We start from the raw sequence: 17,963 nt of genomic DNA on the forward strand, positions 1-17,963 counted from the left end.
AGAATAGGATGGTGAGGATGAAGTTATTGGAGGCAGTGACTTGTCCACTCATGTGATGATGCTTGTAAGGACAAGGCTGAGGTGACAAGAATTGAGACAAGGTTCACAAATTGAGAGGTAACTAGTGAAAGGGCCTCAGCAGAACAGAGTATGTTCAGGGAGGAATGTACTGATCTTGCAGGAGGCAGTGACTTGTCCACTATGGAGCTAAATGTGAGAGAAGAAGTCTCATGTAATGAAGCACAGATTTCGAGCTAGTAGAAGGATCTGCATCCCAATGTCCGTCAGCACAAAGATTTTCAGGAGAATAGTGTATTGATTTTGTTGGGAAAGTGACCAGTCCACTGTATTGATGAAAACATGGCTGCACGTGTCAGGATTTGAGGAGGGGAATGGAGCGGAAGAAGCAATTGCTAGCAGCAGCACAGAGCATTTCAGGAGAAACGCATGTTGATGTTATGGGAGGCATTTTAGGAGATGATGCTATATTTTGCGGGATGCCATTGCCTTAGTCTGACTTCCAGTCTTCTCTACAGAAAAGGAGCGTCAATGATTGTTGCTAAATGAGAGCAGTATTATACCACGTATCTGTACATGCTACGCTCTCCTTGGCACAATCTCTTTATATTCTTATTTTCACTTCCACTAGATGTTAAAAAAGTAAAATTATGACCATCCGGATTTTAATCCCTTAAACCACCTAAATATATATTTTTATCTGAACCAAAAAAACAGAACTTAAATGGGACGAGTAATAAAATGATTGACACCTTTACATGACAGCGTACAGAGAGCTGTGTACAGTCCATAGCCAAGGTGACGTCTGTTTGTCCCCTCGAGGTGGCCGGTCACACCCATTGATGCGGACAATATTGACGTAAGGTGGGGACAAACCTTTCATGGTATAGTTAGGACTGGGAGCAGCAGGACAACGGAAAAGTGGAAGTGCCGATAGATCTGACTAGTTCAACTAGTCCTTGACCATCCAACAAGTGAAGGTGATGGGGTTTAGGAAGGCATACAGTATACACTAAAGACACCTAGCTCCCAAGGGGAAGGGGTGTCATAAATTAAAGGAAGGCTGCAAACAGGCACCAGGAGATAGCCCCCTGCCAATCTGCTATTGAGGGGGACAGAATACTCCTGGACGTGAATACATAGCCACTTAAAGAAGCCCATGAGTTAAAGGTTTATTTTTGGGTGTAATGAACAATGATATAATTTTCCAATATGGCTTCTGACTCGGTTCCACGTGGTTTTCAGGATCTGCTGTCGCACTACAGGCCCCTTCATTGTTCAGTCTGAGGACAATCTGTCCTGGTCATGTGTCAGACACACAGAAGGTTATTAGAGCTGCGTCTTATTGTGAGGAATACCCATTGTAGGGTACCTATACACACTGCGGCCAAACCAATGTCTACTACCAAGTGCTGAGCTGGATCTGTACTGGAAACCACTGCAAGTAGGGTGCAGTATGGCTACTGGGAGGAATTGGGGTCTATGGGTGGACCTCATCTTGGAAGCCATACCCCCAAACTGACCTGGATTCAGCGGGATACAGTGCATGACTCTCCTGCCACCATCTTGGAAACAGCCAGGGGTGAAGTACAGAAAATCCTTAGGGATTGAGGCGACAGGAAGGGGGCATTAGTTCTACAGTGTATGGGCCACAATGAGGGACCATTGTTTATACAGTGTGTGGGCCACAAGGAGGGGGCATTATAGTGTAGAGACAAAAAAAAGGGATATTATATTGTGTGGGGGCCTCAGAGAGACTTGATACTGTGTGGGGCTCACGAGGGCGCATTATACAACGAAAAGAACATTATACTGTTTGGGGCCACTATAGGGACGTTATAATGTTTGGGGGTCACTGGAGGCATGATACTGTATGAGGGCACTAAGGGGTGAATATTAGTGTCAAGATTAGAGATGAGCGAGTGGTACTCGATCGAGTAGGCATTCGATCGAATACTACGGTATTCGAAATACTCGTACTCGATCGAGTACCACTCGCTGTTCGAATGTAAAAGTTTGATGCAGAACCAGCATTGATTGGCCGAATGCTATACAGTCGGCCAATCAACGCTGGTTCTTCTCCTACCTTTAGAAGTCTTCTCCGTGTAGCTTCCCCGCGGCGTCTTCCAGCTCTTCATTCACTCTGCCAGTCATCGGGCCTGAGTAGAGCCAACTGCGCATGTCTGCTTGTAGTGCGGGCATGCGCAGTCGGCTCTGCCCAGGCCCGATGCCTGGCAGAGTGAATTCAGAGCCAGAAGACGCCGCGGGGACGCTGCAAGGAGAAGACTTCTCGGAGGATCCAGGCCGACCCTCACTCATGGAGTTGGTAAGTATAATTTGATCGAACGTTGTCTACCCCTGAAACGAGCATTTTACCCCCATAGACTATAATAGAGTTCGATATTTGATTCGAGTAGTCGAACACTGAGGGGCTACTCGAAACGAATATCGAACCTCAAACATTTTACTGTTCGCTCATCTCTAGTCAAGATCACTAAGAAGGCATTACACTGTGTGGGGGCACAAAGGGATTCGGTCGTATTGGGTGTGGCCAAATGGTGAGTAGGCGGGGTTAGAAATGTGGCTTATTATACATACATTTCTAGAGTAAATTTTTTCCATAGAGGTATGTGGAAGTGAATGAGGACAAGGTGGATATTAGGAAGCTGTACCCATGCAGATACCTCCCATGGGTGCCATGTTACCTAATTCTGAGGCTATACGGTAGATATTCTGGAAGATTTCATGTTATTATAAGGCACAACCTGAGAAAGCAGCGGCAATAAGAAGGCTACGTCCCAATGAGAGGGAATATTTCCTAACTTCCTACACAGATTGGAGTGAAGGCCACCGGCAATGCCGAGCCATAACAGGAGGACATCTCACATTCCTGCCGTGTCTCAGGACCGAGGTTAAAGTTCCTGAGATCCTACATTTATAGCTCTGGAGCACAAACAGATGGAGCGCACTTTTTATTTTTTTTAGTAGTGCTCTTAACAATGTGTAGACAAGTGAAGGAGGTATCTAGGGGACACTAATTTAGAGAATATGGATCAGCGAGTCACAGAGTCACCCAGGCCCCTGCTTTCGCTCCATAATTTCCATAAATGGCTGCTGTAAGTTCTTGGACTTGATAAGAAGATGAAGAAGAGGCTGATGCTGGAAGACATAACACATTATTTGTAAGGAGAGGATTTCTCGACAGCAGGGGGCAGTTGTGTAATCCTAATGGACATGATTGTTGTATATGATCCACCATAGTGACCAGATCCCATCATCATTCGCTGGATGTCTATGGTCCCTTTACTGGTGTGCGGACTCTCCAGTATTACAATCACTTCTGTAGGGTAAAGGATTCCCGGCCGCTCCTTCCCCTCCCACTTTTAATCAATTTATATTACCAAATGTCCTTTGTCACCATCGATCAATCTACATCATAAGCTTTAATTAGGGCACATTGCAAGGAAGGTATACACAGCCGGCGCTGGAGACGTCACGGTGTATACTCACTGCCATGCCAAACATCAGGCTGAATACTGTACAATAGTAGCATCTTATAGGGGAGAAAACAACACGCCTCATAAGGAAGGGACTCGTATCTCAAGAGCTCATATTATTCTGTCCGCAGGATACAGTACGTTTCACTAATCCCAATAATGTCCTTGTGTCCGAGCCAGACAAGATAAGACAATCAACAATATCCAAGGCTGGTGTAAAAATAAAATGTATATACATCACATGTATCCTAATACACAGACATCAGGACACACAGACCTCTCCTCATCCTAATACACAGACATCAGGACACACAGACCTCTCCTCATCCTAATACACAGACATCAGGACACACAGACCTCTCCTCATCCTAATACACAGACATCAGGACACGCAGACCTCTCCTCATCCTAATACATAGACATCAGGACACACAGACCTCTCCTCATCCTAATACACAGACATCAGGACACACAGACCTCTCCTAATACACAGACATCAGGACACACAGACCTCTCCTCATCCTAATACACAGACATCAGGACACACAGACCTCTCCTCATCCTAATACACAGACATCAGGACACACAGACCTCTCCTCCTCCTAATACACAGACATCAGGACACACAGACCTCTCCTAATACACAGACAGGAGGACACACAGACCTCTCCTCATCCTAATACACAGACATCAGGACACACAGACCTCTCCTAATACACAGACATCAGGACACACAGACCTCTCCTCATCCTAATACACAGACATCAGGACACACAGACCTCTCCTAATACACAGACATCAGGACACACAGACCTCTCCTCATCCTAATACACAGACATCAGGACACACAGACCTCTCCTAATACACAGACATCAGGACACACAGACCTCTCCTCATCTTAATACACAGACCTCAGGACACACAGACCTCTCCTCCTCCTAATACACAGACCTCAGGACACACAGACCTCTCCTCCTCCTAATACACAGACATCAGGACACACAGACCTCTCCTCCTCCTAATACACAGACATCAGGACACGCAGACCTCTCCTCCTCCTAATACACAGACATCAGGACACACAGACCTCTCCTCACCTTAATACACAGACCTCAGGACACACAGACCTCTCCTCCTCCTAATACACAGACATCAGGACACACAGACCTCTCCTCATCTTAATACACAGACCTCAGGACACACAGACCTCTCCTCCTCCTAATACACAGACATCAGGACACACAGACCTCTCCTCATCCTAATACACAGACATCAGGACACACAGACCTCTCCTAATACACAGACATCAGGACACACAGACCTCTCCTCCTAATACACAGACATCAGGACACACAGACCTCTCCTCATCCTAATACACAGACATCAGGACACACAGACCTCTCCTCATCCTAATACACAGACATCAGGACACACAGACCTCTCCTCCTCCTAATACACAGACATCAGGACACACAGACCTCTCCTAATACACAGACATCAGGACACACAGACCTCTCCTAATACACAGACATCAGGACACACAGACCTCTCCTAATACACAGACATCAGGACACACAGACCTCTCCTAATACACAGACATCAGGACACACAGACCTCTCCTAATACACAGACATCAGGACACACAGACCTCTCCTAATACACAGACATCAGGACACACAGACCTCTCCTAATACACAGACATCAGGACACACAGACCTCTCCTAATACACAGACATCAGGACACACAGACCTCTCCTAATACACAGACATCAGGACACACAGACCTCTCCTCATCCTAATACACAGATAGACCTCTCACCTTGTAATACACCCATACAAGAGCTAATATAAAAGAAGCAATAAAGTAGAGGCCATTACTAGGTCAAGGTGTCATAAACATTCACAAAGACAAACATTTGTTAGCCAAATCATCATAAAGGCGGGCATGTACAGTATGTGTATTACACTGTCCCCTCTACAATAGCCATTTCTTTGGAAATACATATTAAGACACATCACAACCCTGAGATAGGCGAGTCCATACGATAAGGCCGCCCTGGCTCTGGTAGACTACTCTTCATGTTGTACTTGTGTAGGTTAGAAGTAATAGGTCTCTGTAGAAGCTGTATACACAAAATTGGAGGTTTTATTGATAGGAAAAATGGCTGAAAAAGTAAAAATATCCTTTAAGGACCTCTATAACACTTCTGATAGGTTCCTCCCAATGTCGCCAATAGGACATATTACAATGGCTGTGCATGAGTGAGAGTCTTTTTTTAGTTGTCTGGACAGACCGGTCTCCTAATATCAGACCAAGGTCATTCCAATGTGATCAGTACTTGTCCTACAACTTCTTGGGGCCAACAGATTTATCAGATCTTCTGAAAGTGTCTATACCAAGCATTGGTCCAGATCCTTCAGAGGTGTAAATAAGAGGGATGTGCGGGTACAGTAATGGTCATGGTTGTCTACAAACATGTACACTCAATAGGGAGTCATACCGTCCGGAGAGAAGGATTGAACTCCAGGTTACTTCCATGCAACCACAAATTGACAACTCCACCATGAATTGTCCTAGGTCAGGAAACGTCAACCTGCTCCCTAAGATTTATCTATGTAGAATTCTCACTCTGTTTCTGGATACTTTGTAAAGGGTAGTTCTGGTGGAGGACCCTCTAGAGCTATCTTGTAGGTTCTGTATCTTCAGGGATCTGAGGAACATCTAGAAGAAACATCTGGCTGATGAAAGCTACAAAAACAACAGGTTTTTGTTTCAGAATGCAAAATAGTGAATACATGGACTTGACACTCATGCAGAGGTCAGACACTGAACATTCCCAATCTGTGGACAATCCTACATATTAGTCTAACCATTCATTGGGTGAAATTTAACAAGGAACCATTGAATTGGTCAACTGAAGGCAGAGTGTCATTGTCTGGGAAGAAGTCGGCCATGTATAATTTTTGTCACTAGTCCATCTCTTCATGAAAGAAGGTTCCAAGGAAGGTTGTTTCGCCCCACCTGTGGAGTCACTGAACATATATGTGGAGTTTGGGCAACTGTAACGTTCAACAATGGTCAAAATGAGCTACATCGAAGAAGAACCAGTCAACCGAAAAACAACCTACTTCTATCTAATGTATATGGCATTCTTTATATGGGGACCCCAACAATAAACTTGCCAGTATTTAGTCAGATTTCAGCACACAGTTGCTCAAGGATCCTGTGTCATTGCTGTAGAACCTAAAGTGTATAAAGTGGCAGGTTATTGTTATTTGGGGGCATCACCATCGATTGAGGCATTGGTCCTAAGATCCCAAGTATCTGATAATCATGGTTCTTAGTCCACAAATGTTTCTCAACTGCAGTCCTTAAGAGCCCTGACCGCATCATGTTTTCTGAATTTTCTAAGGCGAGGTTCACACCTGCACTGTTGGAGACTAGGCCACAGAAACTGCATGATCTCTGTATGGAGGACTCTTCTCCCCGTCAGTTTTAGTATAAAAACATCAGAAACCAGACGGACTCGAATGACAGAGAGCCCAGCACAGGTGTGAAGCATCGCTGTGTCATTGCCCCGTACCCCATATGGTAACTGTATCATTGTGCCATCACCCCATGTACCAGCCTGTCCTCCAAGTGTTGTTGTGCCATTATCCTGTACCCCAAGTGTTGTTGCACCATTGTCTTGTACACCAAGTGGTGTTGCACCATTATCCTGTACCCCAAGTGTTGTTGCACCATTATCCTGTACCCCAAGTGTTGCTGATTCATTATCCTGTAACCCAAGTGTTGCTGATTCATTGTCCTGTACCCCAAATTGTGTAGTAGAGTCAGCGTTCTAAAGTCTTTAAAAAGTGTAACTAGATTCCACTGTTGGAATCCCCTAATTCTGGGCCTCAAGTGTCATTATTCGGGGTCCCCAGTACCAGCTGAGTGATTCCGAGCCCCCAAGAACAGATGGTCTGTGGGCTTTCTGCCGCTGTTTGTTCACCTCTGATTTCCTTGGCTGGGATACCCCGTGGCTTGCCGTCTATACCAGCACTGTACAGTAGTTGGCCACTTTCCCGGTGTATGTTGACTTAAGTAAACTCATCCAGTATGTGAATGTGTCAGAGCGGAAGGATGTAATGTGTAAGGAGCGCAGGAACGTTTAGACTACAGTGTCATATACCTATTAAGTATCCCCAGAGCCTATCACCTCCAATCACTTTGCAGCTGAATGCAGCCTACTGTTCTCTGTTATCAGCCATATCAGGCACACTGTGTATCTGTAAATACTCACACTTCCATACACATCAGTGTCGCCACCAGAACAATGTATACGTCTGCCTGTGTGAACAGTGTGTAAATATCCATTGCTGAGTTTACTTACACAAGACACCTGTATAACAACAGAGGCAGACGAGTGTGCGTCGCCATAACCCTAATCCCTCTGCATACATAGTCCTACTATTGCCTATATACATCAGCCGTGTATGCTCCTTGGAACCATTAACGACCATACAGTATTAACCCCGCGCTTACAACATCGAAGCCTTATCTGGTGTTGTAGAGTGCAAGCACATGGGGCAATTATGAACCCCCTTTACTCTACGGCCGCCCATTGTTTATTAGAGTGTAAGCTCTGCAGGCCAGAACTGGATGTCATCCATGGACTGACACTTCCTCCCTATGAAATACATACACCCGTCATGTCTGCTTGGTACTCTGTAACCGACGTAACCTATCAGAGATCGGCTTCAATATCCTAAGTCACTTGACAAATGAGAGCTTTGCTGTGATTGGCTGCTCCGGGAAACACGTTTTTAGACAGATATCACCGCCTGGTAACCCACTAACTGCTTAAAGTCCTTAAAGGGGTTTTCCAGGACCTATTCTTAGAAGTCATTCATTGATGATTTGTGGGTGTGTGGGGGTCTAAGACCCAGGACCCTGGCAGATCAGCTGTCAAAAGTGACAGCAGCGCTCCCTTAGTTTTGCTCCCACTTCATGGGTCATGTGACATCACGTTCAGCACTACAGGACGTGTTCACAGCTCAGTCCCATTCAAGGGATATCAAGCACGGCCACTATAACTATACAAATGTACAGCGCTAGGCTTGGTAAGCAGCAAAGAGGCCGAGGAACAGTTTCTCTACTGGTCATGTGATGGCGGGGGACTACTAGTCCCAGCAAGTGAATCTGTATGCCTATGAATCGTACCTGCACAAGGAAAGCCCCTGCGGTTTACGCACAATGCGGATTTCAAGTCTATGGTGTAAAATTGTGCGCTCGTATCAACCGCAACACAGAATCGTATTGAGAAGACTCGGCGGCGGGATTCAGGTATTATGGAGATTGGTATGGACTATACGCAAAAATGTATGTGAACATCCGTATGAACCTACCCTAACAAGACTGGTGTGCCCTGAAATTACAAAAAAATATAGAAAAAACAATTGTCTTTGTAGGACAGAACACAGAAATAAAGAAATAAAAGAAAAAAAAAATACAGAAAATAACTTCAAAATGAACAAATAACAAAACTTGTCAATTGCCAATAGAGGACAACAAAAACCATATAGAAAGTCTTAGGGTAACACTGTACGACTACCAAAAAAATAACTATATTGCAAAAAAAAAAAAATTTTTTAAACTATATAAAACACAAAAATGAGGCATATCTATAGGATTTTAAAAAATAATAAAAAAGAAACCTGCATTGGTCAGAAAGAAAGCGCAACAATGCCATCGATAGACCATCAGATAATGTAATAGTGCACAATGGAAGCAGGGTAAACGCGTCAGGCGCGGAGGCTGAAAACACCCTGGACCTGAAGTGGTTAACGTCCAGTTTAATGGAACGAGAAGAGGATTTTATTGGGGGATAGGAAGCATTGGATACACACCACACCACTTATCTTTAAGGGAACAGAACCTTTAAGGAATCGTCGTCCTCCAAGGTGTCCATGAGTGTCAGTGTTGACTGTGCACCATGTGCAGTGTATCTATGACTTGAGGGTCTTGCCCGGCACGTTCTCAGGGGTGTACTGAATTGGATATAGGATGCAGCCCCAGAAATGGTAAATCTAGCGTCCTGACAGCCCATCGCGGAGGCTCTGGAAAGTCCTCATTATAACGGTTGGCTAGCCGGCCCTCAGATGGGAAACATATCATTATACTGGAGACACCAGATCCACCCAGTCTGTTCCTATCCCACCTGCAGGGACAACAACACAATCCCAGTGTGATCTGTCCTGCGCGCAGTCCCACTTCTATCACTTTACTCGCCACTTCCAGGGGTGTATGGTTACTCCATACGCCCCCCCTCGCTGGTGTCAGACATGCCGCTTTGGAGTATATTGGTGCCAACGCTAAGACGTCAGTACTAACCTGACAGATTTCATCAGTCGATGCTTCTTGATGTCCTCCTCGCTGAAGGAAAAATGCATTTTGGGTATCCTTGGAACCCGCAGGGCACCCCGGCTTTTGGAGGGCATAGGGTGTACGAAAGTCCTCCGTGGTTATACCCCCGGGGACAGAAGTTTATAGAGAGAAGAAAGTCCTTTCCTCTGCAGTAAGTGAGAGTGTACTGGCAGCGTCCGAGGCGTGCACAGAGCACACACGCTGACTGTACACACCCCCTCTGGGCAGCAGGGGCTAGAAGTCCTGGAAATGGATTACACTGGAGGGCGTCGGTTCTATTACATAAGAGGGTTACTCCGCATTAGTTAACTCTTTGGCTACAGGGTGAGGACAGGGCATAAGATGATGCCTGGGGATGTGTTGGATGGCGGTGTGTTGTAGTGACAGACACCTGCTGACTCCATGTCCTGGAAGCAAAGATCTTAGAACACGGTTGCGGCAAAAATTCTACAAAAAAAAAATGGAATTTCCAATGTTGTCCTAGAATTATTAGTTTTGGATGGAGCGGAGGGCGGATGCCTACATTCAGCTATCCGTATAGACAAAAAAAGTGGACCCCAAACCTTCTTATGGAAACACAACCCTCCACTATATTAGAAAGGTATACTATTACACCTATGTCCACAGACCCCCTCCTTACAGGGGACCTTTCACAACTTCCACCAACTCTGCTTCTTCACTCCATTGATTCCAGCACAATTGGAATTTTTTCTCTAGCCCCCATTGTTCCTGAGTAATCAGTGCCTGATATACTAATTAGGCTCTCAATAGTCAAGTGGGCGGTCTCAGGGAGTAACAGGCAAGGAGGTGTGATTCCGAGCCAATCCGAAAGTTCAGAATCACGCTCACTTGAGGCTCACACTGGAGAAAACCAACAGCTACACCTACCTGGGGCTGGAGCTCAGCCAATCAGGAAGCTTCAAAGCAGCAATAGAAATCCTGAAAGGAAAAGCCTGCAGAACCTTTTACGCCATCAGAAGACAACTGTACCACCTCAAACCACCGGTGAGGGTCTGGCTGAAGATATTTGACGCAGTCATCTCCCCGATCCTTCTCTATGGCAGCGAGGTTTGGGGCCCAGCCACCTACCCAGACCAGTCAAAGTGGGATTCCAGCCCAACAGAGACCTTCCACCTGGAGTTCTGCAAATACCTGCTCCATGTCCATCGCAGCACCTCCAACATGGGATGCATGGCAGAGCTAGGCAGACTCCCCCTATGGCTCACCATACAGAAGAGGGCGCTATCATTCTGGACACACATACAGGGCAGCAGTCCTGGCTCTTACCACCACCAAGCCTGGCTGAGCCACAGAGCCCCAAGAAAAACTGATACCCCCCAACCAAGCCTCAGCCGCCCGCCAAGCCAAAACCCCCAACATGCCCTGAACAAGGCTCAAATAAAAGGAGCCATTGAGAGAGACAGAGAACGGTACATCGAAGAATGGAGAAGCGCAATAAATAACTCCAAGAAACCCACCGTGTACCAGTCACTGCAAAGGGACTACACCATGGCCACCTACCTGGAGAGAATACGCCACCCCAAACACAGACAGACCCTGAGCCGGTACAGACTGAGCGCCCACAACCTAGAGATAGAGACGGGGCGACACAGGCAGACGTACAAGCCACGGGAGAACAGACTGTGCCAGCACTGTGACCAGGGGGCCCTAGAAGACGAGACCCACTTCCTGCTACACTGCACCAAATACTCAGCTGTGAGGGCCGTCTACTACCATATGCTCTCTGCCCACATCCCAGACTTCATATCTGCAGACGAGAAGAGGAAACTCTACATCCTACTGGGAGAAGAAGAGGCCACTGTGGAGATCGCTGCCCAATACGTGTCCAGCTGTCACCAAACAAGAGGAAGATGAGACTCCACGGACTGTTATACCCCAAACCACCTGCCCCACCCCCCCATATAGCGGTCACCAACTAAGAGGAAGATGAGACTCCACGGACTGTTATACCCCAAACCACCTGCCCCACCCCCCCATATAGCGGTCACCAACTAAGAGGAAGATGAGACTCCACGGACTGTTATACTCCAAATCAACCCCAACACCCCCTCCCCCATACACCCCCCTCCCCCCACCGAGTCCAACTCCCCCCCCCCCCCCACACACACACACATTTTTTACTAGCTTTGGCAATGCCAAATATCTATTCGGACGTGCCAATAAAGCCTGTTTGATTTGATTTAAGGTAGAGACCCTTACTAGTAAATCTGGCACCAAACTAAATGTGCCAAACTAAATGTACTGATTGCTCAGGAATGGTGGGGACTATATAAAAAATTCCAACTGTGCTGGAATCAGTACAGTGACACCTTATAAAAGATGGGGGGAAAAAAACTGAAGTAGGAGGTACAAAAGGTCCCCGTTAATATATCCATCTTATACATACAACAGAGGTGGCCATATTGACGAGGGCTTGTTTAGGAAGGATTAAAAATTTCTTAACTTTATTAAAACTTTTTTACCACCAGGGGTTTGTTTTAGAAGGTTTAGAAGCTCTTCCCTGAGCTTCTCCTCTTCTCTGTTAACAGCATTTAGTGATATGCTTTACAGCATAGTCATGCCCATCTGCAATGACAGATTGGAGCTGACTCATTGAGGTCTATGGGAGAGTTTTCCGGGTACGCTATGAGCAGGGGGGAGGAGATAATCTGTGACATCATCATCTATTGTCAGTAGCGGAGGTAATGATGGGTCAGTGGTGTTATCTATAGAGGTGTTATCTTGTTAATAATAGGTTTATGGGATCTGGGTTGAGACTTGGGTTAGTCCAATAGGGGAGAGGGTGATATGGATCCAGGATTATTATACAGGGAATCAATGATCTCTTACCAAGTTCTCTCTTTCCAATGGTCTCGCACAATGAGGAATGGTTATTCATCGATTTTTACAAACAGTAAAAATGTATTCCTAACCTGTTTCTATATATATTTTACAACTAGCTATAACCCGCCACTTCGTCCGCTGTCCCCTCACCCTTACGAGAACCACCTGCAGCGTGGCCTGTGGCCCCCCACGGCCCTTTCCTTGCGGCCGGCGTGGGCCCCTCCCACACATCTATACCCTTAAATAGTGACTGCACATCAGGAGGATGAGGACGCTCGTCCTGCTGTTCTGTAGTATACCTTGTAGCGCATGCGCCGACACGTTCGTATATAGCACATGTGCCATATGTCACCTATGGATTTTTACGATGCATGTGCCAGAATTCACTATGCAATGCAGGGGCACCCGGAGGATGGAGTCACCTGTCGTCCTGTGTAATCTTCTCCTTTGTTTGGGGATATTTCTGTACCAAGGATTTGGAAATGACCTTGTAGAATAGAAACCACCCAGGTAATTATTATTTATAGTGGTATCTACCATCATGTGGTGGAGGTGGGGTAAGAGTTCGGGGAAGGTGTTCTTGGCACACCTTAGGTCCTGATACCTGTAGATGCCTCCACGAACTGCTGCAGATCTGAAAGCCAAAGGAGATGCAATACCCTAGTAGATGGGGCGTCTAATAAAGTGTATATACATCTCCTAAAGATACTTTATCATATTTTATTAGCCGTCTCCACTGTTAGGACCCTATACCATGTACATACTATTGGTATCCAAGCTCATCGGCTTTGTTGGACGTCCGACCCTCAGATATTTGCATCTTGAATAGCAGTCTTATCAGATACACAATATATTAACCACTGACATTTAGCTAAACTGGTGTGGAACTGGTAGATCCAGACTGGTCAGACTGGTGCAATAACGGCTGAGGTTATCTCAACATCTACAGACGACCTAGTGAGCAATGAAGTATGCAATAAACCACAACACGCTGCATGGGGCGAAAGCTACGGAAAAGTCCAGCCAATGCTGTCCTGAGTGTAGTCGCCAGCCTCATGGGGTAGACATGACGGACCTAGGCCTGCCTCAGGCCTACCAGAGTCTCCACCACACCAATGACCAGGTCCAGGCACTCCACGAAGAGCTCAGCCGACAGGGCTTTTAGGTGAGGAAATACTAATGGAAGCAAATCATCACCCCACTACCCAGTAGTGACCAAGACAATCCACTCACAACAAGGCGCCTAATGCTCCTATCCCGCAGACTCCCCCCTCCCCCCAATGACAAGACCCCTGTCCTCAGGACTGTACTCCCTGCACCCCCTCCACCTTATGTTGCTAATTTTGTTGTACCCCTACACCCACTGTTTTGGGTTCCTTGCGGAGCTGTTGTATTGACTGTATTGTGCCTTCTCCTTGCTCCCCCCTTCCCTTCCTCCACTTATTGCATTATGTTATAGATATGTTGTGCTTGATGCCCCCACTCCCCGGGATCAATAATGTTAACCATACAACAGGTGTAACCCCCCCACCCCAACCCCATTACCAACTATTGTGTCTAGGTTAGATTGTGAGTTCCAGAAACAGCGCCTCGCCTGTCTATAGGTTGTGTCTGGTAATGCAACTCAGTCCAATGAAGAAAACGGTGCAAAGTTGTAATTCTACACAAAACCTACAAACTGGTGTGGCGACATAACAATATCTACCACATTATTTGTGCACCTATTTTAGAGCTGTTTTTGGGCAGTCAAATCACAGACATGTTGAGCGGACACGGTAGTCGCATTAGTGGTGGTAAAGCTACATGCGACTTGCACCAGCAGATTTGGATTTGCTATGACTATCATGTCATGGACACACAAAGTCACGATGTGACTGGATAGATAATAATTAGATGTGACATTGCAACACAAAACCACAATCTTCATGTTGCACAATGAAACGTGAAACCCTAGCCTAAAACTGCTATAAAACATGACCTTAAAGGGGTATCCACACTAGACAAAGTCTCTTTGCTGGAAGGGTAACTCAACCGAGACGTTTATCACAGGTTTACCCCTGGAGATCAGCTATAATCTGTGCAGGAACCTGGCTACAAGTGTTTTCCCTACAGCACCTCCGCAGGACAAATAGAGTATTACAGTTAAAATTGCAAATAATCCTCCAGAGAGAGAGACGCTCTCTATAGAACAATCCCCTATATTACCCCAGAATTCCCCACTAGGGTATTTCCAAACGAGTTTTGTAAGCCAGACAACACTTATATACGTGAAGCAGATATGAGGAGTGAATTCCCGAACAGGCTTCTGTGGCAAAGAAGGATAAATATTTGACCAGAGATAAGAGGTTAAATCACCAGTCTATGTGACGTAGTAAGAGACGCCACGTGGCCGGAGTATGGCTACTGATAATCACAAGGGCCACACAAGAACAACAAGGGGGTGCTGACAAATGTGTGCGGAGATAACGCAGCACCCTCAGACGACTTTGCTCAAGGTGAAGTTAAATGGACCACAACTTGCTTACACTGGATTTCCTTCTCTTCCATACAATGGTTGTACCTTATGGATTTTCTGCCACTCACATGACGCGGATACCATTCTTCTACACATAATGACGTCATGCCACGTGACCATGATACCCAGCTGAGGTCCACAGTTTTCATGTTGAGGTCACGTTGACTGACCGCCATGTTCATGTGACACTGCATGGTCATCGTGTCCTTATGTACATGTAGGTCATGAAGACTCATGGCATGGTGGACATATAGTACAACACATGTATGACATATCATTGTGCATCCCAGGTAAACCAAACAATCTACTATAAAATAACACACTTTGGATATAAAGCCATTCCTCATGATCAAACATGACTATTCCTAGTACAGCACATACAGATGTAGCAGAGCTGAATCTGTCACTAACACTATGTTTACATCAGCATCAAAGTCTCCATTCGGGGCCTCCAATGAGGAGTCATGCAGAAATCCTGGACAAAAAGTTCTGCAAACTTAACTATTTCTAAAAATTAATGATCACCTAACTGACCCCATTATAGTCAGTAGGATCCCTTGGGGTCCATCGTTGTCTATCGTTACACAGACCGTTTTTCCATTCTTCTGCCCCTGCGATGGATCAGAAGAATGAAAATTCCCATGGAGATGAATGCTATCTGTTGTACATTGTGACTTTTTCCTCGAACCACCACAGATAACACCGGCGATGACAAAGTCAGCTCTACTAAACTTGTAAATGTGTGACTCATGCATGTGTGAGTGTGAATACACAGCAACGGATCTGTCTATAATGTATGACGTGTGACTCATATAGTATAGTGTGTGCAGATATCTCATAGATTGTAAGCCCTCGCGGGCAGGGTCCTCTACCCCACTGTGCCAATCGGTCACTGTTAGTATTATATCTACCTGTATATTCTGTGTACTGTATGTAACCCCCAAATGTAAAGCACCATGGAATTAATGGTACTATATAAATAAATAATAATAAATAATAATAATAATAATAGGTGCATACAATGTATCAAGTGTGCTACAATAGAGTATACAATGTATCGAGTGTGCTACAATAGAACATACAATGTATCGAGTGTGCTACAATAGAGTATACAATGTATCGAGAGTGCTACAATAGAGTATACAATGTATCGAGTGTGCTACAATAGAGCATACAATGTACCGAGTGTGCTACAATAGAGCATACAATGTATCGAGTCTGCTACAATAGAGCATACAATGTATCGAGTGTGCTACAATAGAGCATACAATGTACCGAGTGTGCTACAATAGAGCATACAATGTATCGAGTCTGCTACAATAGAGCATACAATGTATCGAGTGTGCTACAATAGAACATACAATGTATCGAGTCTGCCACAATAGAGCATACAATGTATCGAGTCTGCCACAATAGAGCATACAATGTATCGAGTCTGCTACAATAGAACATACAATGTATCGAGTGTACTACAATAGAGCATACAATGTATCGAGTGTGCTACAATAGAGCATACAATGTATCGAGTGTGCTACAACAGAACATATAATGTATAGAGTGTGCTACAATACAGTATACAATGTATCGAGTGTGCTACAATAGAGTATACAATGTATCGAGTGTGCTACAATAGAGCATACAATGTATCGAGTGTGCTACAACAGAACATATAATGTATCGAGTGTGCTACAATACAGTATACAATGTATCGAGTGTGCTACAATAGAGTATACAATGTATCGAGTGTGCTACAATAGAGCATACAATGTATTGAGTGTGCTACAATAGAGCATACAATGTATCGAGTCTGCTACAATAGAACATACAATGTATCGAGTGTACTACAATAGAGTATATAATGTATCGAGAGCGCTACAATAGAGTATACAATGTATCGAGTGTGCTACAATAGAGTATACAATGTATCGAGTGTGCTACAATAGAGTATACAATGTATCGAGTCTGCTACAATAGAGTATACAACGTATCGCGTATATGATTGTGAACACATGGTCTACCACATATACAGGGAGTACAGGATGACGTGCAGCTCCTGGCTCGCTTATGTTCCTGGCTCCTTGCAATCTTCTGCTATCCAAGTTTTACTCCTAGCCAGGAGGAAGGTGGGGCTTATACACTGAGACTCCGCCCATCCAGACTGAGAACTTGAGGTCACACATGTATTAGAAGTGTGGAGCGCAGCTGTCAGTGTCAGAGGAGGTGAGAGAAGAGGAAAACTCTAATTACAGGGCAATATAATCAGATTATGTCATCTAGACAGAGGTGTAGTTATAAGAGGTGCAGAGGTGGCCGTCATAGCCTAAATAAGAGGGCAGTACTGTATGAGGGTATTGGGCTTCACCTGTCAATTGCATACTACGTCAATATATATATATATATATATATATATATATATATACATATACACATATATATGCGCATGACGTCATCACACAGTGCAGAATGTGATGATGTCACTATCTAGGTGATACCTTCTGCTTCAAGTGTGTGGCAGTGAAGGGGTTACATGCAAAAGACACCACAATGTGCAACTTGGAAGGACAAAGCCTGAAAACTTCTTGTAAGACTCTGAAGGATCCTGGTGTGCAAAGAGAGGACAATAGTACCCTCTCGTGGGCACGTTACAGATTGCAACAGCCACATATTTTAACAGAATCTT

The 17,963-nt window shown here is 45.2% G+C and overlaps 1 protein-coding gene across 6 annotated transcripts in view; it reads right to left on the reverse strand.

The window, feature by feature from the left end:
* Nucleotides 1-17,963, reverse strand: part of PDE4A (phosphodiesterase 4A) — a 488,291-nt gene that overhangs the window by 55,685 nt on the left and 414,643 nt on the right. Inside the window, exon 1 of one of the 6 annotated variants that reach the window (XM_075272639.1) lies at nucleotides 9,892-10,223. The exons of the other annotated variants lie outside the window; for them this stretch is intronic. Coding sequence (XP_075128740.1) covers nucleotides 9,892-9,998 — 107 coding nt within the window. The 5' untranslated portion in view covers nucleotides 9,999-10,223. Of the gene's footprint in view, nucleotides 1-9,891; nucleotides 10,224-17,963 lie in introns of those variants that run through there. 6 annotated transcript variants of the gene reach the window in all.

The sequence above is a fragment of the Leptodactylus fuscus genome, chromosome 5 (assembly GCF_031893055.1).
Source record: "Leptodactylus fuscus isolate aLepFus1 chromosome 5, aLepFus1.hap2, whole genome shotgun sequence".
In the NCBI taxonomy this organism is placed as follows: domain Eukaryota; kingdom Metazoa; phylum Chordata; class Amphibia; order Anura; family Leptodactylidae; genus Leptodactylus; species Leptodactylus fuscus.